General features: G+C 50.8%; 9 protein-coding genes across 9 annotated transcripts; 4 read left to right on the top strand and 5 right to left on the bottom strand.

The window, feature by feature from the left end:
• Positions 1-787: 787 nt before the first annotated feature.
• V8C40DRAFT_137959 (uncharacterized protein) lies at positions 788-2,810 on the top strand. Its single transcript, XM_083211154.1, has 2 exons — positions 788-1,487; positions 2,103-2,810. The coding sequence occupies exons 1-2, from the start codon at positions 1,190-1,192 to the stop codon at positions 2,609-2,611; spliced, it is 807 nt and encodes a 268-aa protein (XP_083076856.1). The 5' UTR covers positions 788-1,189; the 3' UTR covers positions 2,612-2,810.
• V8C40DRAFT_137960 (uncharacterized protein) lies at positions 2,811-3,566 on the bottom strand. The gene has a single exon (XM_083211155.1). The coding sequence runs from the start codon at positions 3,442-3,444 to the stop codon at positions 3,010-3,012; it is 435 nt and encodes a 144-aa protein (XP_083076855.1). The 5' UTR covers positions 3,445-3,566; the 3' UTR covers positions 2,811-3,009.
• A 2,349-nt stretch (positions 3,567-5,915) lies between these two features.
• On the top strand, positions 5,916-8,547 carry V8C40DRAFT_235117 (pyridoxal phosphate-dependent transferase). Its single transcript, XM_083213784.1, has 7 exons — positions 5,916-6,094; positions 6,492-6,967; positions 7,030-7,406; positions 7,469-7,592; positions 7,645-7,724; positions 7,790-8,020; positions 8,081-8,547. The coding sequence occupies exons 1-7, from the start codon at positions 6,001-6,003 to the stop codon at positions 8,097-8,099; spliced, it is 1,401 nt and encodes a 466-aa protein (XP_083076854.1). The 5' UTR covers positions 5,916-6,000; the 3' UTR covers positions 8,100-8,547.
• A 647-nt stretch (positions 8,548-9,194) lies between these two features.
• Positions 9,195-10,778, top strand: V8C40DRAFT_137942 (uncharacterized protein). Its single transcript, XM_083211153.1, has 2 exons — positions 9,195-9,665; positions 9,759-10,778. The coding sequence occupies exons 1-2, from the start codon at positions 9,518-9,520 to the stop codon at positions 10,649-10,651; spliced, it is 1,041 nt and encodes a 346-aa protein (XP_083076853.1). The 5' UTR covers positions 9,195-9,517; the 3' UTR covers positions 10,652-10,778.
• A 245-nt stretch (positions 10,779-11,023) lies between these two features.
• On the bottom strand, positions 11,024-13,721 carry V8C40DRAFT_284311 (uncharacterized protein; the record flags this gene model as incomplete). Its single annotated transcript, XM_083222134.1, has 3 exons — positions 11,024-11,915; positions 11,987-13,586; positions 13,644-13,721. 3 exons carry the CDS (start codon positions 13,719-13,721, stop codon positions 11,461-11,463), a joined length of 2,133 nt encoding a protein of 710 aa, XP_083076852.1. The 3' UTR covers positions 11,024-11,460.
• Positions 13,722-15,062: 1,341 nt separating this feature from the next.
• Positions 15,063-17,636, bottom strand: V8C40DRAFT_235111 (uncharacterized protein). Its single transcript, XM_083213783.1, has 4 exons — positions 16,798-17,636; positions 16,428-16,736; positions 15,885-16,352; positions 15,063-15,819 (listed from the first exon to the last, which is right to left on the bottom strand). The coding sequence occupies exons 1-4, from the start codon at positions 17,541-17,543 to the stop codon at positions 15,561-15,563; spliced, it is 1,782 nt and encodes a 593-aa protein (XP_083076851.1). The 5' UTR covers positions 17,544-17,636; the 3' UTR covers positions 15,063-15,560.
• A 240-nt stretch (positions 17,637-17,876) lies between these two features.
• On the bottom strand, positions 17,877-19,691 carry V8C40DRAFT_235106 (fatty acid alpha-hydroxylase). Its single transcript, XM_083213782.1, has 2 exons — positions 18,714-19,691; positions 17,877-18,655 (listed from the first exon to the last, which is right to left on the bottom strand). Exons 1-2 carry the CDS (start codon positions 19,424-19,426, stop codon positions 18,262-18,264), a joined length of 1,107 nt encoding a protein of 368 aa, XP_083076850.1. The 5' UTR covers positions 19,427-19,691; the 3' UTR covers positions 17,877-18,261.
• Positions 19,692-20,785: 1,094 nt separating this feature from the next.
• Positions 20,786-23,281, top strand: V8C40DRAFT_272914 (heterokaryon incompatibility Het-C; the record flags this gene model as incomplete). Its single annotated transcript, XM_083220408.1, has 5 exons — positions 20,786-20,902; positions 20,962-20,989; positions 21,051-21,211; positions 21,266-22,479; positions 22,537-23,281. The coding sequence occupies 5 exons, from the start codon at positions 20,786-20,788 to the stop codon at positions 23,279-23,281; spliced, it is 2,265 nt and encodes a 754-aa protein (XP_083076849.1).
• A 263-nt stretch (positions 23,282-23,544) lies between these two features.
• Positions 23,545-26,377, bottom strand: V8C40DRAFT_235101 (type 2C protein phosphatase PTC6). Its single transcript, XM_083213781.1, has one exon. The coding sequence runs from the start codon at positions 25,800-25,802 to the stop codon at positions 23,835-23,837; it is 1,968 nt and encodes a 655-aa protein (XP_083076848.1). The 5' UTR covers positions 25,803-26,377; the 3' UTR covers positions 23,545-23,834.
• Between the last annotated feature and the right edge of the window lie 311 nt (positions 26,378-26,688).

Genomic DNA, 26,688 nt, shown 5'->3' with positions numbered 1-26,688 from the left:
GTGAAGGTGAGGGTTTAATTGCAGCTGTGCGTGCGAGTAAGTGAGGCACAGTGCAGGACGGGGCGCGGTGGTTCGACGGTTGGACGGGATGATGGGATGAGATGGGACGGTGGAGGCAATCGTCGCTTTGATCAGCAGGAGGCGAATTGCAAAAACAGGCTGGCGATGGAGGATTTGCGGGACGCAGTGCTGCAACAGCTACGTAACCGTCTTCCGAAATACAGTAAGTAATACAGTAATACAGTATCAATAAGGTAGTACGATGTAGGCAAATGCTTGTTGAGGTGTGCAAGGTGCAAAGAAAGTACTGTAGGAACCCAGCATTTACCGCAGCTGGTTAAGAGGCAACAGGTAAGCAGGGCAATGAATGGAGCCGGTTGGTGCAATCATGAACACTGTCCAAATACAGTACAGCACCAGAGATAAGGACGGGGGCGCACATGGCGAGTCCTGCCGAACCTGCTGCTAAGCTTGAATTCTTTAACAAAACGAATGAGCAAATGGATGCGGCGATACGGCCGCGACGGCCGCTCTCACTGGCTGCCGCGTCCCAAGCGGAGGTGGGGAAGCAGGACTTTGCAGGCGTCAAAGGCGTTGCAAGTGGCACTAGACAGTCGGGGTGGCCTATTCTCGCTGTGCGAGGTACTTGCGCGGTACCTGCAACCCCAGCCGGGAGCCCAGCAAAATGGATGTCACGGCGGTGGGGCTTCAGCTGATTGATTTCTCAGCACGGCCTGTGCAGGCGCTAAAAGGGCCTTTCTGGCCCACTGCAGTCGGAGACCCTCGGCCAGCCGTCGGTTACTGGCACGTTGCACGCATTTTCGCTGCCAGGAAAAACTCCACTGGAGGGCTGGAGAGTCATAACCCCGATCCGAGCAATTCATGAGGTGGCTTCCCTGCGATCTCGCTACAGTCTCGTGTTAGCATCTTCTTTTCTTCAACCCATCATCACCGACGTCACGCATCTTCCGTCGAAAAGGCCAGATTATTAGACGGCGCGCCATCGCATCTCTCACCGAAGCGATATTTGCTTGGATTGTCCGTTTTTACACAGTAGCGGACACGACTTTTCTGTCACGACGACACACCGTCCCGCAGCGTCGACATTTGATCACGACGACCTCAAGACTGCGAGACACAATCAATCGGCGACGACAACCTCGCCTTTCGCATCTTGACGAGAACTGCCATGTCGACTTACAACGGCCGACACGGTCCCAACGTGTCGCAGTACCTCCGCGACCTCAACACCATCAGCCCTACCGATACCACCGCCGTTGAAGAGCCGTTCAACATGGAGGAGGATTTGGCTCTCTTCACAAACACCCAGTTCTTCGACTTCGACTCTGGCCAGAACACCGACTTTCAGGCTCAAGCTCAACCTGTCAAGACTGAGGGCAAGGCACCCCACAGTGGCACCACATCTGAGGATGTCAGCGCAGCACCATCTGTGATCGGTGAAATGCCCAACTTGGATTTCATGTCCGGTGAGTATTTTTGGTTCTACTTGCACATCTGCTTTATTTTTTCGATGTTTTTGCTTTTCTTGCCCTATTTTTTTCTGCAATACATTTCCTTCATTCCTGGAAGAAACCAGACCCTGGTTTTTTTCCCTTTCCAGCCAAACCCGCGCACTCTAGCGTCACGGGCACGCTTCGTCAACCATCTCCGCAATCACCTCGCAGAACTCGCGGCCCATCCAACGGGCCCTTGCATCTTTTGGTCCTTTTGCTGCTCAACTCCCCTCTTCTGTTTGGCTGCCGCCATTGGGACGAGCTGTCTCTTAGATGGATGCGATGCAGCAAAAGTGCTGCTGGAGTGCGCCTACGAGTGGGGCATCCCGCACATCCCATGCGCTGACAAATCCCGGGGCGATGGTGCAATACCTCGTGATTTTGACACTCTCATCGCCAATGCAACCATGGCTCAGCGAGGCGTTACTACTGGCCATGGATGCTTCGGGGCCTATATCCCCTTTCTCTATACCCGTCATGTTACCGTCTTGTTTTTGTCTCGTCTCGTCTCTTTTACTGCTCACCCGTAATCCATTGGTGTGAGGGATCATTACTTGGCGTTGCCGTGCTAATCATCCATGATATCAGAGTTTACCTTTGACTATAACAATAACTCATATGCGGCGCCCCACATGAACAACTTCCCGGAACAGAGCTTCCAGCCCCTGCAGCCAAACCACGGCCACGTACCTGTTCCTCCTCACCATGCGCGGTTCCATCAGGCACCCCCGCAGGTTGGTGACAAGCGCAAGTCCGAGTCCCTGAACCAAGAGGAGGCCGCTAGAATGGCTGCTGAGGAGGACAAGCGGAGACGGAACACCGCCGCCAGCGCTCGATTCCGTATCAAGAAGAAGCAACGCGAACAGGCCCTCGAGAAGTCTGCCAAGGAGATGTCTGACAAGGTCTCCAACTTGGAGAGCAAAGTGTCTCAGCTTGAGACCGAGAACAAGTGGCTAAAGAACCTCCTTGTCGAGAAGAACGAGGGCAGTGAGGACATTGTCGCCTTGTGGAAGGAATTTACCAAGCACGCCAGCCAGAAGGCCAAGACAACGACTGCCGAGTCAAGTAGCGGCGAAAAGCTCAAAGAAGAGCGATGAAGAAAGAAGCCGTTCAAGCTTCTTGATAAATCACATCTCATCCCTTGGGTTTTCCAACCTGCATAATGTCGCTTTTGATTGGAAGGGGTGAGGGGGCGTTGTTTTGGTTATTGGCGTTTTATTTATTGTTAACTGGGCGGGAGCTTTGTCTTTGTCCTGGGAAGATTTGGATCATGGAATACCCGATCCATATCTGGGACTGAAATGAACAAAGGCCGGGGCGGCGGAAATCCGTTTTTTGCAACCTTTTTTATACGTGGCACATATATCCAAAGTGGTGGAGATAGAGAGCCAAAAGTAAAAGAATTGAGCTCTATGTGGAATGACGCTTTATTTATATTGCATGAAACGTTTCTCTTTACTCTCTCTCTCTCCGAATCAGGTCCATTGATTATGCTCTATTGTTTGCCTGAAGTGTCGTGATTGCCACTAGCGCCTATGCTGTCATTGCTCCCTTCACTGATGCCACGGGCCTTTCGCAGGGCTGCCAAGCGTTGCTGGTTCCGCTTGCCGATGATGCGAAGGGTGTTTTCCTTTTCAATGTCTGCCATCTTGTCCCAGTTGGAGATGCGGGACATTGTGCCGTCGACGTTGACGACCATGGGGCCGAGGGCGTCTAGTTTGACGGTTGTGCCTGAGCCGCTGACGTCGATGGTTGTGACGTTTTCGGTGTTTGAGCCCGGAGCAGGAAGAGCATTGCGAGATGATGGCTCTGTTGAGGGGATTGAGTCGTCTTTTGGTGAGCTCATGTTGGAAGTAGATGATGAAAAGGGCGAGATGAGAGAGCGAGGTGCGAGGGACTTGCGGAAGGTGAAGATGCTGCGGCGAAGCATTGGCCTTGCTTATCGATGAAACGGGCGTGTTATACGAAAGGATACAACGGGATTGCTTTGCGAATGCCTTATCAGTCTTGATGTGTAGTTGGTCTGAGACTGCAGCCGTGGTGGATGCCAGAGATGCAGCTAGAAGAAAGGCTGGGGTACGAGTACGATTCGAATCCGATCGGCTGGCCGTTCCGCGTGAAAGTACCGATTTTAGAGTGTGTAGGATCAAAATCAGGTGTTGGTGTCTCTTTTTTATGGGACTCGAAGTTGATGGTTGTCGACGATGGTTCTAGAATTTTGGGTTGGCGATTTTTTTTGGTTGAGGCTACTGTAGACTAACAACCCCTCCTTGGTGTTGTAATTGGTCGATTTTGAACGGGAGTGGCTCACCAACTTACAGCGGTATGCAGAAGAAGCAAAAGCAGCTTTTTGCCTACACAATTGCTCGAAATATTTGCTCCGGCTGCTATCCTCTTCTAGTATCTGGTGACATACTATCATACTGGCTAAGAAATTCTGATAGTTCCTGTCCCCATACGTGTACGTAATATGGGATACCGGATGCTAAACCACCCCCCATTTAAATACGGAGAAATAGGTTCGAGTGACCTCGCCCGGGGCGATGCCGGGTCTCCAGATAAATAGTTCCCAGTCTTTGCTTGTCCTACGCACGAATTAAAATAAATCGGCCGCGTTAGTCAAGTCCGGCAGTGGATGCCGTAGAGTAACACGAATAAAGAAACAAAAAACTGATCTTTTTTTGCACGCGCGCAGTTGGACTGGTTGTTGATGTTGGTTGAGGCTCAAGTAGGGTTATGCCAAGCAACTTCTAACCCCTCATTCTCCCGACCTGTCTCTTTTACTCTGTTCCTTGTTAGAAGTTGGAGAATTCCGGTGATTTTCGAATTTGTCGTGTAGCAATGCGCCAAGCTAGCGAATACTACCGTCTCTTTTCGTTCTTACTGCTGATGTCGGGCACTCTAGCTGATGGATCTCCGGGCGTGGAGCGCGCTGGGAGGAGCACCTGAATCAGACACACGACGCAACTCCATACAAAAAGTTGGGCATCGCGGCGGGAGTGAGGGGCGATACGGAGTCGGGCGGTAGTTTCCGGGACGCAAAGATGAGTGGCCACCTGTCTCGAGCTTTTGTTGTGTACTATCAAGCATAATAAAGGGATGAAGAAGGATTTGAGGGGGCCGATGGCTGTGATTGCATTTTCGTGGCCCCTTGTAGCTACGGGTGATTGGGTTTTTTCTTTTTTGTTTTGTTTCGGGACTTGCTACTCCGTAGCTGTGATCGACATGCTCAACTGCATTGTACTCGTCCATGCGTGTGGCTTCGTATTACGACGAAACATCAAAAAGTGAGACATTGTGACCTGCAGCGGGCGGTTACAATGTCTCACTTTTTGAAGGCGGCCTCACCGAAAAAAGCCAAGGCAACTGCTTGACTTATACCTGTTGAGCCCTCTATTCGCGACATCCCCTGACCTCAAACTTGAGGCCTTTTGTTAGTCTGTTCGACATGTTCCGTATCAGGCCGGCAGAGCTGGTCAATAGGAGGCCCTGGACACCGCTCCTTTTATTTCTCTCCTGGTTCTGTTGTTCTGCATTTGCTGCAGGGTCAGCTATGCAAGCTCCACTGCTGGAGATTTAGCAGGTTTTTTTTTTGTTTGGATGAAAGTGATCAACTAACATGCAGCTTGGGGTGGAGGAAGAGGAGAAGGGGGAAGAGGAGTAAAAGGTGGTGGGAATAGCCTCACTGCGGCCCGGGTTGCCTAGGTATGTTTCCCCCTGGATCTAACGGGACGCATACCAACACCTAATCTCTCTAACAAAAACACACAAGCCTCTCAAAGCCAACTTTGCTATTTAATTCCTCTTTTTTGGCGTTTACAAAGCCCTATTTTTTAATTCATTCTGCTTGGACGATCCTCCTGCCACCGGCCTTGCCGTCACTCACATCGGTTGGTCCATGCCGGTTTTAGTTACAAGCTGCAAAGCCTCTTCCCCCCGTTTGGTCACACTTGGTGCCCAGACAGCGTCCCGGATTGGCAGCCGAACAGCGGCCTCTCCACCTGAAAAGAACCGGCCTGTGGCATTTGGGGGCCCTACCAGGGAGGGTCATCTGAAGAATCTAGCGCTGTGGTTTGGTACGGATCCGTTTGTTAGTGGCCCCCCCGTGCCCCTCTGGGCCTCTCAAATTGCTCCGTTATATAGGTCGAGCTTCGCGGTGACGCCCCCAGAGAATCCGGATCGTAGTTTTTCTTGTCCAGCTTCATTGTTTGCTACACAGAAACAGAGGCTTCAGCTCCCTTTTTGACGCATCGCCCCTGAAGCTCAGACAATTCCTGCCTTGCTCCTCACGCTTCGTAGCTGAGTGACGTTGTACCGTGCCGTTCTTCCGAAGGCCGTCCTACCTCCGGGTCTTTCTCTGGAAAGCAGATCTCTTTTTTCCATTTCACCTCCGGTTTGTTGCTTCAACTTCAATCTTTTCGTTACAGCAGTTGGAGCAGAATAACTGATCAATCCGGCCATCTTTTTAGTCCAACGAACCGCCAAGATGTTCTCCGGACGCAAGTTCTCCATCAATCGCCACACCGGCGCACCGAAGCCGCTGCTGCGACGCTTCAGCAACGTCGAGCCCTCGATGAACGGTCAGTGATGCCTCTACACCGTCTCCATGCCGGGATGCGCACAGCGACTACTTGTGTAGTTTTGCTCCCTTTATTTTCCCATCGATCAATTCATCAGAAATATTCGCCACCGTCGCTGTTCTCTCCTTTTTCACGCGTGGCAGTTTCACGATGGTGGCGGCCGTCAGAAGCAGCGGTGGCGCACGACTGGGCTTGATTGTTTCTTTTGTCCAGACCCCGCCATAAAAACCCAACCCCAACTCCAAAGCCCAATTACCCCTCCCCCGCAGCCTGTTAGCCCAGCCAGTACAGCCACCGCCAAATTAACCCGGCAATTCATTGTCCGAATTGTCAAATCAACTACTTCCGAGATGCTCAATTATCTGAGGCAAGGCTGACTGTGTTTTTGGCCCTACAGAGATTCAATCCAAGGTCCACAGACAATTCCGCAATGCGCACGAAGGTCACATGCCCCACGCCGGCCTGGACGCCAGCCGATCGTCCACCGGTGTCATCTGGTGCACTGAGCGTGCCAGCGAGTATGGCTTCTTGGAGGAGCCCGATGCGTGGGCCAACCTTGGCCAGGGTGCCCCTGAAGTTGAGGATGAGATTGCCGGCTGCTTCAAGCGACCCGACACTATCAACATCAGCGTTGCGGCGCGAGAGTACGGCCCTACAGCGGGTATCAAGCCCCTGAGAGAGGCTGTTGCCAAGCTCTACAACGAGACGCACCGTCAGGGCAAGGAGAGCCAGTACACCTGGGAGAACGTTGCCATTGTTCCCGGTGGCCGTGCTGGTCTGATCCGAATTGCCGCTGTCCTGGGCAGCTCATATCTGTCCTTCTTCTTGCCCGACTACACTGCATACAATGAGATGTTGAGTTTGTTCAAGAACGTGAGTCTCGCTGTGATTTGGAAGCTGAGAGGCCAGGCAGATTTGACTTACACGCGCTATAGTTTGCAGCCATTCCCGTCCCCCTTTCCGAAGAGGACGGCTACCATATCCACCCCGACAAGATTGCTGAGGAAATTGCCCGTGGTACCTCTGTCATCCTTACCTCCAACCCCCGCAACCCTACCGGCCGAGTCGTTGCCAACCCCGAGCTGGCTGAGATCCAGGACCTCTGCCGAGGCCGCGCCACCTTCATCAGCGACGAGTTCTACTCTGGTTACAACTACACCAGCAACTGCGATGGTACCACCATTTCGGCTGCCGAGAACGTCGAGGACGTCGATGAGGATGACGTTCTGATCATCGATGGACTTACCAAGCGCTTCCGACTTCCTGGATGGCGAATTGCGTGGATCATTGGTCCTAAGGAGTACATCAGCGCGTGCGTTTTATCTTGCGATGCCGTTTTGGCCAATTCCGCGATTTTGCTGACGGATTATTTAGCATCGGCTCATGTGGTAGCTACTTGGATGGCGGTGCTGTGCATGCTCTCCAGGAGGCTGCTGTCCCCATGCTTGAGCCAGCCACGGTTCAAAACGAGATGATTCATCTCCAGCGCCACTTCCGAGTTCGTGCAACCATAAACACAATGAGAGAGTAAAGGTCTAACTGGTGAATAGGATAAGCGCGACTACACTGTCCGTCGTCTGCGCGAGATGGGCTTCTCCATCAAATACGTCCCTGACTCTACCTTTTACCTGTACGGCCTATTTCAACCCCAAAACTTTCGTGTACATGACTGAGCTGACTATTTGAATTTTCAAGGTGGCTGAACCTCGAGGGCCTTCCTGATGCCATTTCAGACGGCCTCAACTTCTTCCAGGCCTGCTTGGAAGAAAAGGTCATTGTTGTTCCGGGTATCTTCTTTGATCTTAACCCCTCTCGACGACGTGACCTGTTCGACAGCCCGTGCCACCACTTCGTCCGTCTATCATACGGACCTAAAATGGACGTGCTCAAGCTTGGCCTGGACGGAATTGAGCGGGTTGTGAACAAGTACGATTTTGCCCCAAGCCGCTGATCTAAAGCTATCGGTCACTGACATTTGAGGTCTAGGTTCAAGCGATCCAACTAAGGAGGCGAGCAAGAAACCTGCTCAAGCCCAAGGCAGACATAAATTTGACCGAATTTTACACCGTGGACAGAATGGGGAGAAGGTGAAGGCGAAGGTGAGGGTGAAGGTTCCAAACCCAGACACTAGTGGAGGCATGTTCGGTGGAACATGAGGCTGTGAGCCTAAGGGGGAAATTGAGAAGAACGATAACCGGCGGATTAGCATTTGATGCCAACATGTAGCGCCTGGAATGAGTAATGCCAATGCAATTTTGTATGTGTGGGCCCGTGTAGCGTCGCCAGTTGATCTGCCTTAGAAGTTGCCTTGTCGCTTAACCGCCTGTCCCTGGTACCTGGACATAGGGCTATGAACCAACTCCATATATTCGGTTCACGGGGGCCGAAGAAGCGAAATGCAGGAGTCAGCTAATACATATGAAGACTAGGCAGCCAGGGTCAGGAATCGTGGCTCAACGTTCGAGATGTTGCAGAAGCATCTGTGAATCGCATCTTCATGGCTCCTTCAGCCTCATGGTAGGCCTTGCAGGGCTATGCTGAGAGTCTACTGGTGCACAACCGACATGTGGGGTACTGCGCCACACCCCATAGCCCAGATCGGTCAGGCACTGAGTGGGCTCATCGTACAGTTTCCACCAGCCCCTTTAGCGCCCCGTTGGCACTTGTAAACTCTCCCAAGACATCCATGGTCAGAAGATGGAAATTAATATGCCTAACAGATAGAAGACGGCTGCGCATCACAAGTGAACTTGGACATATGCAAACTTCATACTAATGTCCATTTTATCGGGCTGTGAGATGAATCATGGCGTCGTCTAATGGGGAACTTTGTTTGATTGCCTGTAGTTTCATGTAGGACAATGGTGAACAGCGCATATTACATATAGAACGTGCAACCACCAGGCTTTATACACAAGTCTGTGCCTGAGTGGTTCATCACCGGCACCGCACGCAAGGAGAACAAAGAAAAACGAGGCGAAGACAAAAGCAAGAAAATAGCAGCTGACTTTTGATTGCTTGATTGGCTTTGACACTTTCCATTTTCAAACACATCGGAAGGCCAAAACTCCAGTGGTTAGGCAGGCACGGCTACCCGCATAGTTGCCTCTTTCATGACCAGGTGGTAATAAATTGAACAGCGCTGTGTTCATTTCATGACACTTGGAGGTTTCACCATCAGAACAAGACAAAGAAAGCACAGACTCGACAAAGGATATTAATCATCCGGCGGCTACACTGCCAAGCACTTGTTCAGCAACCAACACTAATACTTCTTCTTCTCCTCTTCCTCCTCCTCTTCCTCCTCCTCTTCCTCTCTCCTTCTTTTTCTTCTTTATTCTCCTCTTACTACCACTACTCTTACTATTCGACCTTTCTACCAAACTACAGACTGTGAACTGGCTTTTTTCACACTCAGCAACGATGAATAGATTTTTTGGAAGTATCACCAAGGGCAAGGGTTCTAAAAAACGGCCCAATGAGAATCGCGAGTCATGGGCTTCGAGTTATTCAAATGCTGGGCCTAGCCAGTCCGTTTTGCAAGAGAGCTCTTGGGAAGATGGAGATAGCAGTGAGTGTTTGATACCCTCCGTAACCTGCTCTGCCCCTTTCCATGGAGGCTGGATGGCTGGATAAAGGATGATTGCTGACAGTTTGCGACAAGACGATCAACCTCCTTCTTATTCTTCGCTCGAGCCAGCTCCCTCTTCAGCTGGTCCATCCGACTCCAAGGCTCCATCTAATCCCTATGACTCTAAAGCTCCAGTCAATCCGTTCGACTCCCCAGAGGATGTGATTGCCGAACCTCATGTTCCGGAGCGTTTGCAAAAATACTCAAATGGCGAAGACCCGTTTGCGTTTCTGTCATATTTCGACACCGTCTTCGTCATCGATGACTCTGGCTCCATGTCAGGCAAGTCCTGGGAAGAGGTAGCCGGCGTCCTTCGAGCCATCACGCCAATTTGCACCGCCCACGACAAGGACGGCATCGACTTGTATTTCTTGAACCATCAATCAAAGGCAAAGAACACACCCGAGGGCAAAGCACCATACGGGTACTATAATATCGAAACTCCCGAAGAGATAACGGAAATATTCCGCAAAGTTCAGCCCAACGGCATGACGCCTACCGGTTCGAGGCTGCGGAGCATCCTTCGACCTTATGTTGGTGGCTTGCCCACTCCTAAAGAAAAATCTAGGAATATCGACGACGTCAAGCCAATCAACATCATTGTCATTACTGACGGCGAACCTTCAGACGACCCAAACCCTGTCATTGAAAAATACGCAAAGGATCTCGATAGACTTGACGCTCCAGTGCATCAAGTCGGCATCCAGTTCTTCCAAGTTGGGAACGTGGCTAAAGCCGCACAGGCGTTGAAAGATCTAGATGACTTTGCGAAATCGTTCCGGGACATGGTGGACACTGTTAGCTGGGATGCTAACCCCTCTAGACCATTCCGTCCCAAGACCCTTTCTGCAGACACCATCCTCAAGGTAGTTCTCGGAGCGGTTATTCGCCGCTTGGATAAGTTGCCTACTGTGAAGAATGTCTAGATATTGGAGAGGATAAGAGATATTCCAGCGATAGGAATAGTCACTTGGGTTGAAATGTTCTTCAACTAAGTGGACGTGGCAACTTTTTAGGCAGATATGCTTTTTGCTTTACGGTTTTGTAAAGGTTTCTTCATAATTTGATTTTGGGGGACATGGGCGGGAAGGCTTCCGATTGATGGTTGGCAAGGTTGACTACACCTTTGTATCAAAAATTACGGTCTGGGCGGTAATAAACACCATGGGTATTACGGTTATCACATTGGACAAGGGTTGGGAAGGATAGAAAGGTTAAACCCAAAGGCTACTACTCCATGGCAATCCCAAGAGGCAAAATTTCGAGAGAAAGCACGTCATTTCTTGATATTTTAAAGTGTTGCTTGTCAACGTAAATGCTCTGATTAATGCTGAAAAAGAGACTATCTGTTTAGACTAGGTCTGTATCCCGCGTTTCTCAGATTGTGACGTTTATCAAAGGATCGTCATTCAGCGGCTTTATTCTTCTTAGCCTGGTGCTTTCTTTGTAAGTATCTAAAGAGCTCCCCATCTTCTGAGCATAAAGAGAGAAGAAGGAAATAGGAAAACGTTGCAGCCTCTCCAAGGGCTTGACTCCCGGGCGAGTGACGTTGAATTATGCTCGAGAAGAATTAAAAAGTAAGTAAAAACCTGAAATCAGATAAACCAGAGAACGCCATAGCCCATTTCATTTTCCCGATCCTGCCTAATGAATCCCTTCCTTTGTTTCCTTGCCTTCAAATAGCCGCTCTTCTCTCGATTCACAGCAGGCCCTTAACCAATTTTTTCTTTCTTTCTTATTGCATGCAAAACACGTCCGCCAGAGACACAGAGTGCGCGGAAATGTTGGAGCCCGTGTCGTTCCGGCAAGTCACCACGGGGGTAGTAACAAGAGCCACGCGCCAGTGCTTCGCCTGCAGCTCCAACGGGTCGCTGTTTGGCCAGATGGGCAGCATGGACTGCGAAGAGAAGCGGCTGCCAATCTCGGGGAAGCGGAAGTCAAACGTCAGGCGACTGGTGAGGATCTTACATGAGATCTCGTAGGCGCTGTCGATGACCTGCTCCAGGTCGCGGAAGGCGTCGGCGGAGTTGTAGAATTTGTTCATGAGAGGCTGCAGGCTGGCGAGGAGCGTTTGGGCGGCTTCCTCGATTTTATTCTTGACAAATGGGCCGCCTTGCTCCTTTTTGATGACGGCATCAATGACGGTGGCCATGCGGTCGAGGATTGGTTGGCGAACAGCCGATGGTTGACCTGTCGATTGTTAGTCTACTTCCTTCACGTATGCAGGAGGAAAAGGGGGGAATGGGGCGGAAGATAGCTACCTGCTGTTCGGTCCAAATCTCTCTCTATTTCCATGATGCTAAAGGTAGAATCGGCATCGGCACCGGCCCAGGCGCTGGCGTTCCAAACACGGTTGACGACAAAGTCGATCACAACCCGAGTGACGATGCATGATTTGGAATTCTCGCTGCGAACGTGAAACTCGAGATAAGACTCGGCCTCCTGCTCAGAAAGGGGAAAGTATGTGGCGAGTAGGATCGGCCACAGATGAGTCTGGCTCAGTTTGATCTCCCCTGTGACATCGGGATTATTGGCGTGACGCTCAACAAAGTTGCGAATGGCAGCATAGAAATGCATCATATACCCATGCCAAGCCTGGACGGTTTGTTCCGTGATCGTGATCGGCTGGCTAGGGTATGGGCTGCGGTTGGCGATGGTGGTAGCAGGGCCGGAAGTAGAACCGCTTGACGAGGAGGCACCGAAATCTAGCGAAGGGGGCGGCGGCACATTATTGTCGCGCAGGCGGCCGCCGTATCTGCCACGTCCTGGACCTGTTGGGGTGTTAGGAAAATAGTCACGCCCATATGCAAATGCGCTGTTGGACCTAGGAGGTGGGTTCTCTGGCAGCGCAAATGCAGAATGGGGGAAGCTATCAGGGCGAAAACGATGATTGTTCTGAAACCCCTGGCGAGAGGGAGCTCGGCCATAAGGGGGACCCGGAAACGGGGGCTTGTTGTTGAAGGAGCCTGGTCTGCCGCCCTGGATAGGTGCAACTAGATTCCACGCGTTGGCACTTCGGCGCTCGTGAGACAGGGCTGTTGGAGGCCGCGGTGGCATGCCCTGGAACTGGCCAAACTTTGGTGGCGGCGGCGGTCCCATGGGAGGGCGATGAGCAGGCTGAAAGGCCGAAGCAGCTCGAGGAGGTGGTGGAGCATCGCTAAAGACACTTCCGTCACCCGAGATCTCTTCCTGAAGAGGCACAAGAGGCCTGTGATAGCCATTTCTTGCTGTGCTAATCTCGATGATAGGCTCGATAGCTCGAGTCACAGGGCCAACCCAAGGCACATGGTGCTTATTGACTTGGTCTTCCAAAATCTGGATCGTGTTGTCGAGAGTCTGCATCGGATAGCCATAGTTAGTTGAAATCAGTTCGTCGCCTGTGAGTTGTGATGATCTTACCTTGACGACAAGTTCACCGTCAGCAGTTGATGAATTGTTCGAAGAGTCGGATTTCTGCTTGTCAGCCTTATCCCTCAACTGCTTGAGTTCGGCAGCAATATCCACTATGCCTTCCATCATGTTCTTGAGGGTAGACTCAGCCTGTTCCCGTTTCTCCTTTTCGGCCTGGAGCTCTTCGCGGAGGCTGTTGATTGTTTGGCTCTGATCATCAGTTCTAGCCTTGGCAAGGTTTGCTTCGATGCTCATGCGAGCAATAGCTTTATCCGTATCTTCTTGGTCGAGATGAAGATTCATCACAGCTTCAACGAGTGCGCTGGTTTCCTGGCTGATGACCTGACCAACTTCTATCAGACTTTGGATGATTTCGGCGGATTCTTTTGCGGATACGCCAGGCATTCGCCTCAAGGAGTGCTGTATCTTGACCAAAACCTCTTGCGTCAAACGCGATTTCTCAAATGCAGGCTTAATTGAGGTATCTGGTTAGTATCGGGCGACAGTGAGAGAAACATATACACTTACGTGGTTATTAGACATTTGTTTGATCCTTTCAGACCGGGCAGGCCCGGTCAGCGGGGTAGAAAAGTTGACCGACAACATGTTCCCAATCACCTCCGTAGCCCCCTGGATACTTGATTCAGCTGAACTGATCGATGGTTTGCGGATATTGAAGCGTTGTTCTACCGCAAGGGCGCTGATATCCCCTAGGAACATTCTCTGCTGCGAGGAAGAGCGCGAAGAGATTTCTGCGACGACCGGTGTGAGATGAGAGAGTAGAGCAAAATCCAAAGTAATATAATCGGTAATCAGGCTCTCAAAATCAGGTGAAGAGAAGCGCCCAAACTTGTTGTACTATTCGAGCGTTAGTATTGTGGATGGCTGCCCGGTGAATGCGAATTGCTGCAAGGTGGAAGCGGAAAGGGGAAAGATGATGGTGTTCAGCATGCCAGTGGCCTGTGGGACCAGATAAAAGATGAAAAAGTCCAGCTGCATGAATGTTGCATTGAACAGAAGATGTCAATAAAATGAGACTGGGAAACAGACCTGAGTGTTGTGCCCCTAGGCTGTGAACGTCAATCCCGTTCAACCTGTCCAAGTACGCCACGCAGATAGTGAAGTAGGAAAGAAAGAAACCCTCGAACAGATGGAATGATGCTGAGTGTCGATTCTTCTGAAAAGCATGCGAGCCTTTGCTAAGAAAATGTTGCAGAAGTGGAAAATCTCCAGCAGGATTGTCGAGGTAAGGAGAATGAAAAAGGTAAAAGGTGAAGGAAAGCAAACGCAGAAATTCCGGCAGTCCCAAATCATCACGCCGCAAAATTGTTGCCAGCAGGCCAAAAGCTGAACAAAAAGTGAGCCCAAAGTGAAGCCGTCAAGTCGTCGGCCTCGAGTACCGCAACTCGTGCAGGTTTTCTGCCGGCCGTGGGGCTTCTCCTGAACCGCCACCAAGGAGCCTGCAAGAAGCCGAGAAGGAGGTGCCTCATTGAGAAGAATTGGGGAGAATGTGGAAAGAGATGGTACTTTGAGAGCGATAACGCCGTGATAAGCTGCACAGTGAATGAATCAATTAGATATTAATATTAGGTGGGCTCGCCCTAAAGGTGAGGGAGAAGTGAAGTGGAAAATGCAAACAGAGCCAAAAAGGCGAGGGGAGAGAGTCAACTGCCATCACGTGTCATGCACGACACATAGATACGTACAATGCTGCTGTAACACGTCCACAAGAAAAAATGAATGAATGAAGCGCCTAGAAGATGATTTTAAGTTAAACGGAGAGAACAACAGAGGAGGAGAAGTAGGGGGAAACCGCAGCATGATGCATATGATGGACGTGAAGTAGGATAGGGGCATGGAGTTACCATAACCAACACTTGGATGTTCCATCACCAACTCGAGTTTTCTCATACTCACTAGACATTTGCGAGCCTCAGCAGCAGCAATGCCGTTTCCAAGTTGACTATCAAAGAGTTCCTCGTGATTCATATGTATTGCATACTCTAAGACTTTTATTGTTACTATTTTTGCTACAATATCAAAACTAATCCTACAGGATTTTCGAAAACGATTTTCAAGGTCAAAACGACTATCGATGACCGTCCTAGGCACACAAACATCAGTTTGGGACATTGCCATGTGAAGAGGTGCTAAAACGCATTATTAAATGGACAAAAGTTGGCGACCAAGGCGCCCTGTTGGATTCAAGAGATCTGCTGCACCAAAAGAGCTTGGCTGTTTTAGTATTCGTTTGGACAAAAGGTGTAACCTGCATCTCGTTGCTATCCTGTGATAGCAGGAATCGTTCTGGAAATCTTGCACACGTGGCATAGGGACGACTGCCAATGAGTTAATGAGTGACTCTGGGGAGTATATATTCTCGAGACTAAATACCAACCTCCAAGTTCCTAGATTGCACAATGTGAATAGGAGAGAGCATTAGCTTCAGATTGCCCGGGTGCGAGAGAACAAACTGCTGTAGACGGCGTCTACAACAGGTGACGCGTCGATCATTCGGCCGCCAAAGTATCTACCGTTGAGACCCTTGATGGCATTTTCACCGCCTTGGACTTTGTCAAACTTGAGATAAATATCTCCTTTGGAGTTTGGATCGACCGAGATGTGAACAACATGTCCATATCGTTCTTCGGCTTCTTGGCGAACTTCGTCTTCGAGCTCCTTGACCCAGTCGTCACCCTCTTCTCTGTTGTTTCACCATCAGTATAAAGATTGTCTGAGAATTTGCATCAGGATGGATCATCTACTTACTCAGTGGGGTCAAACATGTTGTGTAACACAACACAGCGGCTCGCCATGTTTACATTGACCGGGAGGGGTTTCGTCTCCGTTTTGGGCTTGAGAATCTGTTGGCGCTCGTCATTGCCATTGGTCGGGGCTTCGTCGGTCCTGGCAAGCTTTCTCATCAATGCATCGCGACTATAGTTGTTAAAGTTGACACCAGCAACGTCTGTGTCATCCAAAGCGCTAGCACCGCCAGTCTTTTCGCTATCGCGGCCTCCAGCTCGGTCAAATGTAGACTGCTGGCCACGGCCACCTGCTCCAGAGAACGCAGAGCCTTGGAAGCCCTGGTTGTTACCGGAAAATTTGTGCATTAGGTTGGCAGTGCTCTCAGGGGTAAACTTATCGTTGCCAAGGCCAACACGAATAGGACGACCAGCCAAGTCAAAGCCATTCATCTTTTCCAAAGCTTCGCGAGCTTGACCTGCGTCTCGGAATCTAGAGAGAGGTATCCAGCATTAGTTGACATTCTTCTCCTCAACGGAAAATTTGTAAAGGGGATGGATGACTCACTGAACAAACCCATAGCCACGACTGCGTCCATTGTCGTCTTTTTGGAGCTGAACGAACTCCAGTTCTCCAAACGGCTCAAATACAGCTTGCAAATCTTGCTCCGTGACATTGAAATGAATGTTGCCCACATAGAGGCGGTGGAAGGGAATGGAATTGGGGTGACCATTCGATGAGTCTGGGTTGCGAGCTTGGCGATTCTTCTCGGCTTCCGTATGCTGTACGATGACAGGAATGCCTAAGAGTTTCTGTCCGGTAAGTTGAAGGGCTAGCTGAACCGAGTCTTCATTTTTGAACTCAACGTAGCCGACACTGACATCATGTTAGCATTACGTACAAAAGAATCATCGAAGCTGGAATAAGAAACACTTACCCTTTAGACCGTCCGCTGATTCGATCCTTGACAATCTGAGCCTCATTAACAGCTCCGACTTTTTCAAAGAACTCTTTCAATTCACGAGTCCGCAACCGAGCAGCAAGCTGCTGGACAAAGACAGTACGTCGGTCTCGCTCGTCTTCCGTAAGCGGGGCATTGCCTCCCTCATTGCGTGTATCATTACGATCATCATCTCTGCCACGGCCGTAATCATTAGAGTAACGGTCGGATCGGTCTCGTCGGTCTCTGCGATCGCGGTCATCACGAGGCCGATAGTGTCGAGGGGGCGAACGGGACCGCGAGCGTCGTCCACCACGATAGTAATCGCCGTCTCTGTGGCGGCGTGAGTGACGGCGGTCATCATCACGACTCCTGCTTCTCCGCCTACTTTTGTGGCTGCCAGTGTCGCTACGGGGAGTGCCCGCATCAGGTGTTTCTCGGCGGCTTCGAGTAAGGCTGTAGTCTCGACGATCTCGGCGGCGACGATCGTAGTCTCGATCTCTGTCTCTCACACGGCTGCCATCACGTTCTCGGCCATGGTCGCGGTCGGAGTCTCTATCTCGTCTATCAGATTTACCATCATCTTTGGAACGTTCAGCATCAGGGCTCTTCGGCTTTTTCTCTGGGTTCTTAGCCGTAGCGTCGAGCAGTGCCTCAACGTCTAGATTAGACATGATGATGAACTGGCCTTGGTGGCCAATGATCGAAAACGAGAAATTGCAAGTGTTTGAGAAATTTCTCATCAACAGTAGCCCGCAAGTACAGAAGGTGTTCGTAAGCAGTTCCTCAGAGCCGACAACGTCGTTGTTGAGATCAGTGACCAGAAAGTTTCCAACGAGTTGGGATTTCAGGTTTCAGCACGGAGAGTTTCTCCTTGGGCATCTGGCTGAGACAGAGTCACGTGAGTGGCTTCGCCGCATGCGCTGTCGCTGATTACATAACCCAAGAAAGGGATGCAAATTCGCAGGCCGCTTCAGGAGAATGCCGGTCCAGCGTCTTGCTAGTGAATGATTGGCCCTGTCTCTATCAGAACCTTATAATTTGCTGTAGTATTGAGCAAAATATTAGACAGTGGGCAGTGATGATATGGTATATTGAAAGTAGTAAAAGTATTAAGTAGTCGTTGGATTAAAAGTGTATAATATCTACAGGTTCTCAATCGGTATTTTTAGTGTCGCCATTAGATCCCCTTCTTCGTGGATCTCCAATTTGTCCGTAACTCGTGTCAGCAGCCATTAGAAACTTTGCCTCCTCCTATTCCCATCCATTATCAGCCCCGTGAAACCATCTGCCCATGTTCATAACAATGCATAATCCTCAAATTCCAAATTAGCCAAAGCCTGCCCCATCCCGTACGAAACAGAGCCAGAAGAATTAGAGAAAAAACTGATGTTGCAGTATTATTCACCCTTATAAAAGGGGCCTGCAAAAGCACATATGTACGTGTCGCACTTGCTGAGTTTACTGGGTCTTGACGACGTTGGGCTTCAGCTCAGTACCAAACACATTGTCCCAGAACTTGGTGGTAACACCAAAGCCAAGCTCGTACTCGAGGAAGTGGTGCTCCAGGTGGTACTTCTTGAGTCCCTTGTACCAGAGAGGAAGGTTCTCGTGGTGAAGGAAGTAGTGAGTCAAGTCATAACAGATGTAACCGAAAATGCCACCGCAGTACACTGCTGTCGCCGCATACCAGTTATAGGCGAAAATGGTATGAGCGAGATACCAAAAAGGAGTCGCAAGCAGCAAAAACATGGTTGGAGGCATGACCAATCTGTATTTGTCCATGGGCAGATAGTGGTGAATGCCGTGGAGCAAGAAATGCGCAATGATTCCATATCGGTTGTCAGGAAGATAGCTGTGTTAAAGTCAGTAATAGGTCATGCAAAGTAGTCTAGCATGGGGGTAAAGCGTACTCATCAAGATGGAACAAGAATCTGTGCAGACCATATTCCACGAGACTCCAAATGCAGAAGCCAAGGACCCAGTATGCCGCAAAAATGATGGGGTAGTCGAATCCTTGGAAGGCCAAGAATGAGCCGTATGCGTCACAGGGAAGCCAGAGGATTGGAATCATCCACCATGGGGTTTTCGAAAGAGGCTCCAAGAAGTTTCCGAAGAGGGGCGCAGACTGGCCACCTTTGTAGTGGCGTGGACGGTGCACTTGATCGAGATAAAACTCCTTGGTGAAGTTTCCATACCAGAGTTGGGCGAACAGGGGCTTGCTTAGATCCAAAAACTTGTGCTTCTTGTAGTCCTGTGTATAATCCGTGTCTTTGCTGAGGTCCTCTTCGTTAGCCATGCCAGTTCTCGGATGCACGTACGGCTCGCCATTGGCAGTGCCGTTTCCATTGGCGGCCCCGTTCTTCTCGGTAACGACAAAGCCAACAAGAGAATCGTCAAGGATTTCGTATGCAGCCTCGCTATGAGTGTGGGAAACGCTGTCCTTCAAGATGTCTTCGATGTCCTTGCCGGCGTAGTCGATGATGAGCTGGCCACCACCGGGGTGGTCGGACAAGAAATCGGTGACATCGTAGACCTTGGTGCCGATGGTAACATAACAAGATTTTTCCGAGCTATGCGTCTCGACTTCGGCGCGCGTAAACGTAGGGAGCGTTCTGGAAGGCATTTTGTCGTGCTATTGCGATGATTGAAAAAGGCGGGCAGGGATGAGGTGGCGTTAACGAAGACAGATGGGGCAGATCAAAAGCGGCACTCCGATTGAAAGTTAAGAGAAGGATTGGCGCATCTGACAGCAGGCCAGATCTAAGGTCAAAAACCAAAAAAAGAAAGAAAAAGGATTCGAATGTGAAGGCAAAGCACCTGTCACCACGTTGATGGAGAAGAAGAAGTTGAGAGTAAACGGAGCGAAGGATTTATTAGGGGCCGGCAGATTTACTGAAGATCGGATGGGCGGGTTCCAAGGAGCCCCGATGAATAATTTTTGAGGGTCCCTGAAGCGCGCTACTGGTGTCTGACACTACAGTGCATCGGAAGCCGAGCGCTGAGAGTGGCGTTACCACGGAACCTCAGCAGAGAAGACGCCAAAAGTCACACCACCAATGAACTTTTGAGTTCTAAAAGACCTCTACCTATGGGTACTTCTTCCGTTTACTTGATCCGATTCTTCCATTGAAATTGATGTTATGAGCATCTACATTGCTCCCGTCAGGCTTCGTGTTTTGCAGATGCAAGTGCGGATGTACATGGCAGTCTCCGAACACCGACAACCCGGAGACGGGCTGCGGCGTTAAAGAAGAAGGGATGACCCTCGAGGTACTTGAGAGATACCTATTTTTTATCATCCATATGCCAGTTGTCAGTGGAGTCACAAGTAGGTAATGTGCATTCATTTGTATTCCGCAGGTAGCCTTTCAACAGAGCTCCGTATAGGATAATGTATAGGCTATCCGAATTTCCTCTTTCAGTCATGCAGCTCTCGGCATTTTAAAACCCGGCTCGTCCAAGCAAACACGCGTAATCGTCAATATTAACATCAGGGGCATCATGCTACATTTTTCATTTCTGCTTGTGATACCGAAGTATCCGATCCATCACTTCTGATTTGATGAATGATTATTTACTGTACAAACATTCACACCCAACAACACACATGAGCATAATCCAACTTCACCGCAAAAACCCACTGCATTTGGACGAGGTGTCAGCCTCCTCATGGACGTGTGGCTGTGCGGCGCCACTTTCTCATCAAAATGGCCAAGATTATCATGTGCAAGTGTGGCTCGAGCAAATTGTGGCTTGCTGAAGCTCAACAACCTTACCTAACAGGTACAGGTAGCTCCAAACAAAAACAAACAAAGGAGGCAACCAATCTCACCCGCAGCATACAAATGACGACAACTTGAATTTGGTAAAGAGAAGGAATAAAAGAGCCTCTGTTTTCATACTCGAACTTGACTTGGGACAGTTCCATACACCGAGCCTGTCTATTTTTCTTTGATATTTGCCCCGCCAAGTCGGCTGCATCATGGCGTCATTTTCACCTCCGCGGGGCACCTGGTTGCTGGTGTTGTGCATTTGTCTCGTGCTGCTGCCAACGAAAGCGGCAGCATTTGGAGCTGGTAATATTCCGTCGATAGCACAGGTTTGTACTTGGTTTATCCATGGAAATGTATATGGCATGTAGAAGCTCACAGGTTCCAGGTCGAGGGACACAACTGGCGCCATGGAGGTGGGTGACACAATGTGGGAAGTGAGAGATGTCTATGAGAAAACTGACACTCTGCTCTTAGATATTGAGGATATGCTCACCAGCATTGCCTTCCTTCACGGCAAGAAATGGACGTCTATGCTTGTCAAGAGAACATACTTTGGCAATTGGCTTCGTGACTACTCACAGGCAGTCGATGTTGGCTCCCTCAAGGGCGTAAATGCTCCTACAATTCGAATCTTGGTAGGAAACAGTATCTCCGATGGAAACTATTGTTAGTACTAATCTGTATAAAAGGTCTGGGTCCTCTCATTCATGTCATTTGGCTATGCCACCGAGGAGTTCGAGGTGACCGAAGAACGCTTAGGTTGCTACCGTCCGGAGGAGCACATTGACAACCCCAAAGGCTACGCAGATGGCATTGACGCTCGAACACTCGATCCTCGTCTCCGTGGTCCGGTTGATCCCATTGAAATTGACATCGATCCTCGTACCGGTATGAAGAACTACATTGCTAATGAGAGCGGGCGATGGGCTACCAGTGCCGGCTATCTTCGTTACAGCTTCGCTCGAAGCATCCACTTCGGTCGTCTCTATACCAGTGGATCACAGAGCGGCAAAGAAGCCGACTTGTGTGAAGCGCTTAGGTGTCTCGGCCAGGCTCTGCACTGTATGGAAGACTTTAGCGCCCACAGCAACTACTGCGAGCTGGCCCTCCGTGAGTTGGGACATCGAGACGTCTTTCCACACTGCGGTACCCAGTCCGAAATCACGGTCCGAGGAAAGCGCATCTACCCCTTGGTAACCGGAACCTTTGGCGGCGTTGACTTTCTACACTCTGTCATTGGCGAGGCAAACGATCACTTCACCCAATCTGAAGTCGACGAGGTCGACGTTGCTCTCCTCAACGCTGGAGCCTCCGGTAGCGGTGGTGGAGGCGCTTCCAGGGGCTTCTTGGGTATCGACGCCCCGAAAGATTTCATCTCACTCATCTCCAAGATCCCTGGCGACGGATCGGGCTTTGCTTCTCAAGCTAGGGAGCTCAAGGCCATGGCTGATGCCCAGGAGCGAGACAACGAGGCACGTACTCGTGCTGGAGGGAACACTAATGTCGTTCCCGGCATGAGTCCAAATTTCGACCCAGTCAAGACTGCAAGGCAGATTTACCCCATTTTGCAGTTTCGCGACAGGATTGTTAAGGCCATTAGTCGAGGTATCGAAAAGGTCCCTGGCCTCGAGAAACTCCTTGAGCACATCAGCGAGACGCTGACTGCGTTCATTCTCGGCCTTCTTGCTCCCTTTATTAGGCCTATCATCAACCAGGTCTCAAAGGTGCTCAAGGATGGCTCTTCCGGCGTCATCAGCGCCAGTGCCAACTCCCAATTCGAGCCATGGGATAACCCCAGAAGCTCGGACCCGACACACTCTATGCTGTCAAAGGACCATTTCACCAATATCCTAAACTCCTGTGCTGGTCGAATTGCAGCTACGGTTCTCCAGTACACTGTTCCGTAAGTATCATCTGTTTCACCGTACGTGACCCCGTTTTCTAACAGTTCTTATCAAAGCCGTGTGCTGTACGCTTGGGAGAACCCCAATGTGCCTGTCGATGAGGTCGTCAACGACGTTCTGCGAGCATTCCATCACCCTGCCCTTCGTGATGAGCATGTTCAGATCCAACGAGACATGTTCCGCACCGTTCAGTCCTGGGCCAGTGAACATCCTCGCCGCCACGAACTCGACCGTCTTCTCTCTTCAGAGTCTGTCAAGCAGGGCAAGAACCACATTCTCAACCAGAAGACGAAGGGTGGTGTTAGCGGCCACGCTCATGACGCATGGAATACAGTTACACAGCTTGGTCACGGTAAGGTGTCCGGGTCTCTCTGGGAGCAAGTCAAAACCCGAGATCTAAACTCCATGGAGGGCCGTGATGGAAATCCGGCTGTGAACTATACTTCCAATTCCCCAGCTCCTCCTTCTCGCTATTCACCGCCTGCTCAAGGGGGCTATGGTTACGGGGAGAGTGCTTCGTACGTTTCTCAGTCTCATACGGAGTCATCTCATAGCCAGTCTTCTGGCTATCACCAGGGCTACCAGAGTCAACCACATCATTCACAGCACGAATACGGTTCCCATCAGCCGCAGTACCAACAACAGCAGTATCACCAGCAACAGCAATACGGCGGCGGGGGCCAACCTCCTCATGGATACGGTGGCCCAGCTCAGCCCCAGTATGCTCCATATCATGGCCAAGGGCACCAGGATCAACAGCCTCCCTGGGGCTCTCAGCATGAGCACCGACACGGCTACTAAGTGTAACATACCTTGAGTCGATGCCGGGCATTCTGGAACTTCATATTGTGTCTAGAGCTGTGGCGTGTGTACGTTGGACGATGAAAACTTTGCCTGAAGCATGTACGTTTCTGGAAGTGTTGTACGCTACCTATCCATCTAGTAAACGGTAAGAGGATGGCCAAGGGGGGTCAGGATATGAAATACCACATAGTCTACATTGAATGATTAACTCACGAATATACGTTCTTGCATTACATTTCTTAGAAGTTAACTTTGGCATCACAAAATGTCAACGTCGCCAGGGATATTGATCCTCATTGCTCCTTGATTCTGCTCACGCGATACGTAACAGTAGCTACCGTTCCTCTGCTTTCCCAACTGTCGATTTAAGCCTATAACTCCGTCTGGCCTTACTCCACGCGATTCAGTGTATATACGCCTGTATATGTATATATAAATCTCAAGCCAAAACTCGCTGTTCTTTATGCAGCCGCAAAATAATGATAAAAAGGAAATCCTCCCCAATATGCTTCTGACATCGAATAACGTAACCGCCATCCTCATCTTACCCTTACAGCTTCCCGCGTCGTCGTCGTGGGTCTTGCGCCTCCGCACGTCGGGCATCTCTGAACTCTTTGGTCCCAAGACTGCCCAGGCCGCCTTCAGAACGACGCTCCCAGCCCCCCAGCCGCACGACCTGGCACGTCGCGTTGTCGCCATCATCAGAAACTTCCGTTGCGTAGTCGACAACGCGGCGCGCGCCCTCTTCGGGGGTCTTAGCCTCCTTGATGACGTCCACGATCTCTTGGTCGCTCAGCGTGCCAGAGACGCCGTCGCTCATGAGGACTATGAAGGAGTACTGAGCGGGGCCAAGCTCTACCCTCGTGATTTCCGGCTCTGCAGAGACGCCTATGCGCTTGCTCTTGATGTCACCGAAAGCCCGGCTGTTGGCTAGCCCTGCAATACGTTCCTCTCCGAAGCTATCGTTAGAAACCATGGAGCCAGCCGGAGCGTACCTACGCAAACGTCTGCTCTCGCCTGGTGTAGTAGGATGGTGATCTGAAGTCAGGGGCTGGGCAAGACCGGTCGCGGTATCGCACAGTAGCACACGGGTATCGCCCACATGTGCCACGATGATGGAAGAATGCGCACCCGGATGCCAAAAGGGAGCGGGGGTAGGCGTTGAGATGAGCACAATCGATGCGGTAGAGCCCCCCTTGAACCGCGTAGTGCCACCAATAGAGTGACCTGAGGGAGTAGCGTGAGGCTGGCCCAATATCTCGTCGTTGTTCACGGGCCTGTCGCTAACTCTCGAGTCATCCGGATCGGCTTTTCGGGCTTGGGCGGTAACGAAGTCCAAATCAGCGCGGAGAAAAGCGTACTCGAGGGCTTCTTCAATCGAGATAGTGCCGCTGTCACCGTCATCGGCGTGGTTAAAGTGTTCTGGCTGAAAACGGCGAAAGTATCCTCCAATTGACGCTCTATAGTCCTGCACAAGATCCTTCTTCAGACTGATGGCCTTTTTATAATCCGATACCTCAACCGGCTCAGACTTGGCACTAGGAAGAGGGTCTCCATGGCGCGGGGCTTTGACAACTCCTTCGTCACCCTCGCGAGTTGGAAGCTTGATGTCTTCCTTTACCTCATCAGGTTTCTTCATATCCACATCATCAAGAGCTTGCTTGCGAGTCACCAACCGGCGGCTAGAGACCTCCCAAGGGTTCTTTTTGCGCAAACTGCTCTGCAAGCCAAATTCCGCCGCTGCTTCTTCAATATACCCGTGTAGCTCATCACGCAAAAAATGAGAACATTGAGCTCCCCCGTGCCCATCAAAAACCCCAAAGTAGAATATCTGGGGGTCTCCAAGTGCGGTGCCCGCCACTGTTGGCTCTCCTGGCTTCTGCTTCACACTTGTCGGTGCCCTCTTTGCAAACGCAGGCATGTTCACTATCCCTGCCTGGTCTGCGTCTTCATTGTAGGGTCGATTTCCTCGGGCAGTGGCAGTGCCAAAGTGGTGCTTGGCTCGCTTCAAGGGGATTCGCACGACTGTCATGTCTCGACTGGGCATGTTTGGTATTGACACAGCTGGCGCAGATCCGGGGCTGGGGGTATGCGGCTCCGAGGCCTCGCGCGGCAGCTTGTGGCCGGGCCCATGAAATCGCCCGGAGTCTGGGTGTAGGGAGGAAGACGGAAGATGGGTGATGAAATACGTATGGAAGTCTCGTCCAGCAGCCAACTGGGCATATCTGCTTCTCGGAGGCAGGTTCACGAGGGTGTCGCGAGATACCCCGCGGGCTCCGCATCGCCAAGGCAGAACGGGATGCAGCGTCGCGCGAGCCCTTGCGGCCAGATATGGCTGTCGATGGTTGACTGTGGTCTTGCTTCTAAGCCGACTAGCATCATCTGAAGGGTTCTGAAGATGGCTTGTGCGGGCAACTCGTAGTGAAGCGGGAATCGTCTGGGCGGCAACGGCGTCGGGAGAGATGTGTGCGGCAGCTCTCGATGCTGAGCATAGCGCCTTATTTGCCAGGTTGGCCATTGATTACTGTGTGCGCTGGCCGATGCTTGAGACCCGCAAGCCCAAGCATTCGGTGTCACTTTCGAAGTCGGATCGCTGTCAGGTTGCTGCTGCTCAGAGCCATGGGCTCGCTGTTGGAGAAGCAGAGGAAGATGGTAGTCTCAGGCCAGAGAGGTCAGCGTTCGGATAGTCCAACGGTTGCACTCGGCTCAGCAAAGAAAGGTCCGCGGGAGTTGGAGAGCTTCGATAAACTATGGAGCCGTAATCGAGCTGCGAAGGGTGAGTTTGTAATAATAATGAAATAGCTACAAACGAATGGAACGGAAAAGTATCAAATTGGTTGTGAGGCGGCATATAGTTTGAGGGAGTAAGTTGAGAGTAGCTGCTAGTTGAGCCTTTTGCTCGGAACTTTACATGGCCGTGCGCTGTTGGGCTGAACTGAATCCACTACCAGGTACCGGTGCCATTGAGTTTTAATGTCCCGGCCATGTACTTTGTCTGGAGTGGCGGCTCTTTAAAATGAGCTCCATATACATGCATTGACTCGCTGCAGTTGGTGAATCATATTTCAAAATGCAGCACACATTGAAGTGATCTACGTCACTGAATTCTTATGGAGACATGAACCAAATAGGCCTGTGCTCGGAATGATGCATTGATCAATTGCACAGCCCGAGAAGCCACCTGCACCTGCATCGAGGCCTGAACAAAGCAGAGGCAGCCAGATCAACGCCAGGCGTGATATCATTTCCGACTGATATGCCGGGGGCCCCTGCAGGCTCTCAAACGGTGCATCCCGCAGGGGTACATACAGCGTGGTGAATGGAGATGGGAAGCGCTGTAACTTTGGTGCCTGTCCACTAACCTCCGTCCCCTAACACAAAAGCAGAACGCCTTTGCGGTTGAG

This window comes from Trichoderma camerunense (assembly GCF_050948025.1).
Source record: "Trichoderma camerunense strain CBS 138272 chromosome Unknown V8C40scaffold_3, whole genome shotgun sequence".
Taxonomy (NCBI): Eukaryota; Fungi; Ascomycota; class Sordariomycetes; order Hypocreales; family Hypocreaceae; genus Trichoderma; species Trichoderma camerunense.
The sequence above is the reverse complement of the archived record's forward strand: the minus strand, read 5'-3'. Positions and strand labels throughout refer to the sequence as shown.

Bases quoted from the DNA above. Each gene is read 5' to 3' on its own strand.
- V8C40DRAFT_235111 (XM_083213783.1), bottom strand. From the start codon at position 17,543: ATGAGAAATTTCTCAAACACTTGCAATTTCTCGTTTTCGATCATTGGC. The intron at 16,737-16,797 runs GTAAGTGTTTCT...ACATGATGTCAG, and splicing joins ATCAGCGGACGGTCTAAAGG to TGTCGGCTACGTTGAGTTCA. The intron at 16,353-16,427 runs GTGAGTCATCCA...ACCTCTCTCTAG, and splicing joins CGTGGCTATGGGTTTGTTCA to ATTCCGAGACGCAGGTCAAG.
- V8C40DRAFT_235106 (XM_083213782.1), bottom strand. From the start codon at position 19,426: ATGCCTTCCAGAACGCTCCCTACGTTTACGCGCGCCGAAGTCGAGACG. The intron at 18,656-18,713 runs GTACGCTTTACC...ACTTTAACACAG, and splicing joins TTCTTGTTCCATCTTGATGA to CTATCTTCCTGACAACCGAT.
- V8C40DRAFT_235117 (XM_083213784.1), top strand. From the start codon at position 6,001: ATGTTCTCCGGACGCAAGTTCTCCATCAATCGCCACACCGGCGCACCG. The intron at 7,593-7,644 runs GTTCGTGCAACC...ACTGGTGAATAG, and splicing joins ATCTCCAGCGCCACTTCCGA to GATAAGCGCGACTACACTGT. The intron at 7,725-7,789 runs GTACGGCCTATT...TGAATTTTCAAG, and splicing joins CCTGACTCTACCTTTTACCT to GTGGCTGAACCTCGAGGGCC.
- V8C40DRAFT_235101 (XM_083213781.1), bottom strand. From the start codon at position 25,802: ATGGCCAACCTGGCAAATAAGGCGCTATGCTCAGCATCGAGAGCTGCC.
- V8C40DRAFT_137942 (XM_083211153.1), top strand. From the start codon at position 9,518: ATGAATAGATTTTTTGGAAGTATCACCAAGGGCAAGGGTTCTAAAAAA. The intron at 9,666-9,758 runs GTGAGTGTTTGA...GTTTGCGACAAG, and splicing joins TTGGGAAGATGGAGATAGCA to ACGATCAACCTCCTTCTTAT.
- V8C40DRAFT_137959 (XM_083211154.1), top strand. From the start codon at position 1,190: ATGTCGACTTACAACGGCCGACACGGTCCCAACGTGTCGCAGTACCTC. The intron at 1,488-2,102 runs GTGAGTATTTTT...CCATGATATCAG, and splicing joins CAACTTGGATTTCATGTCCG to AGTTTACCTTTGACTATAAC.
- V8C40DRAFT_137960 (XM_083211155.1), bottom strand. From the start codon at position 3,444: ATGCTTCGCCGCAGCATCTTCACCTTCCGCAAGTCCCTCGCACCTCGC.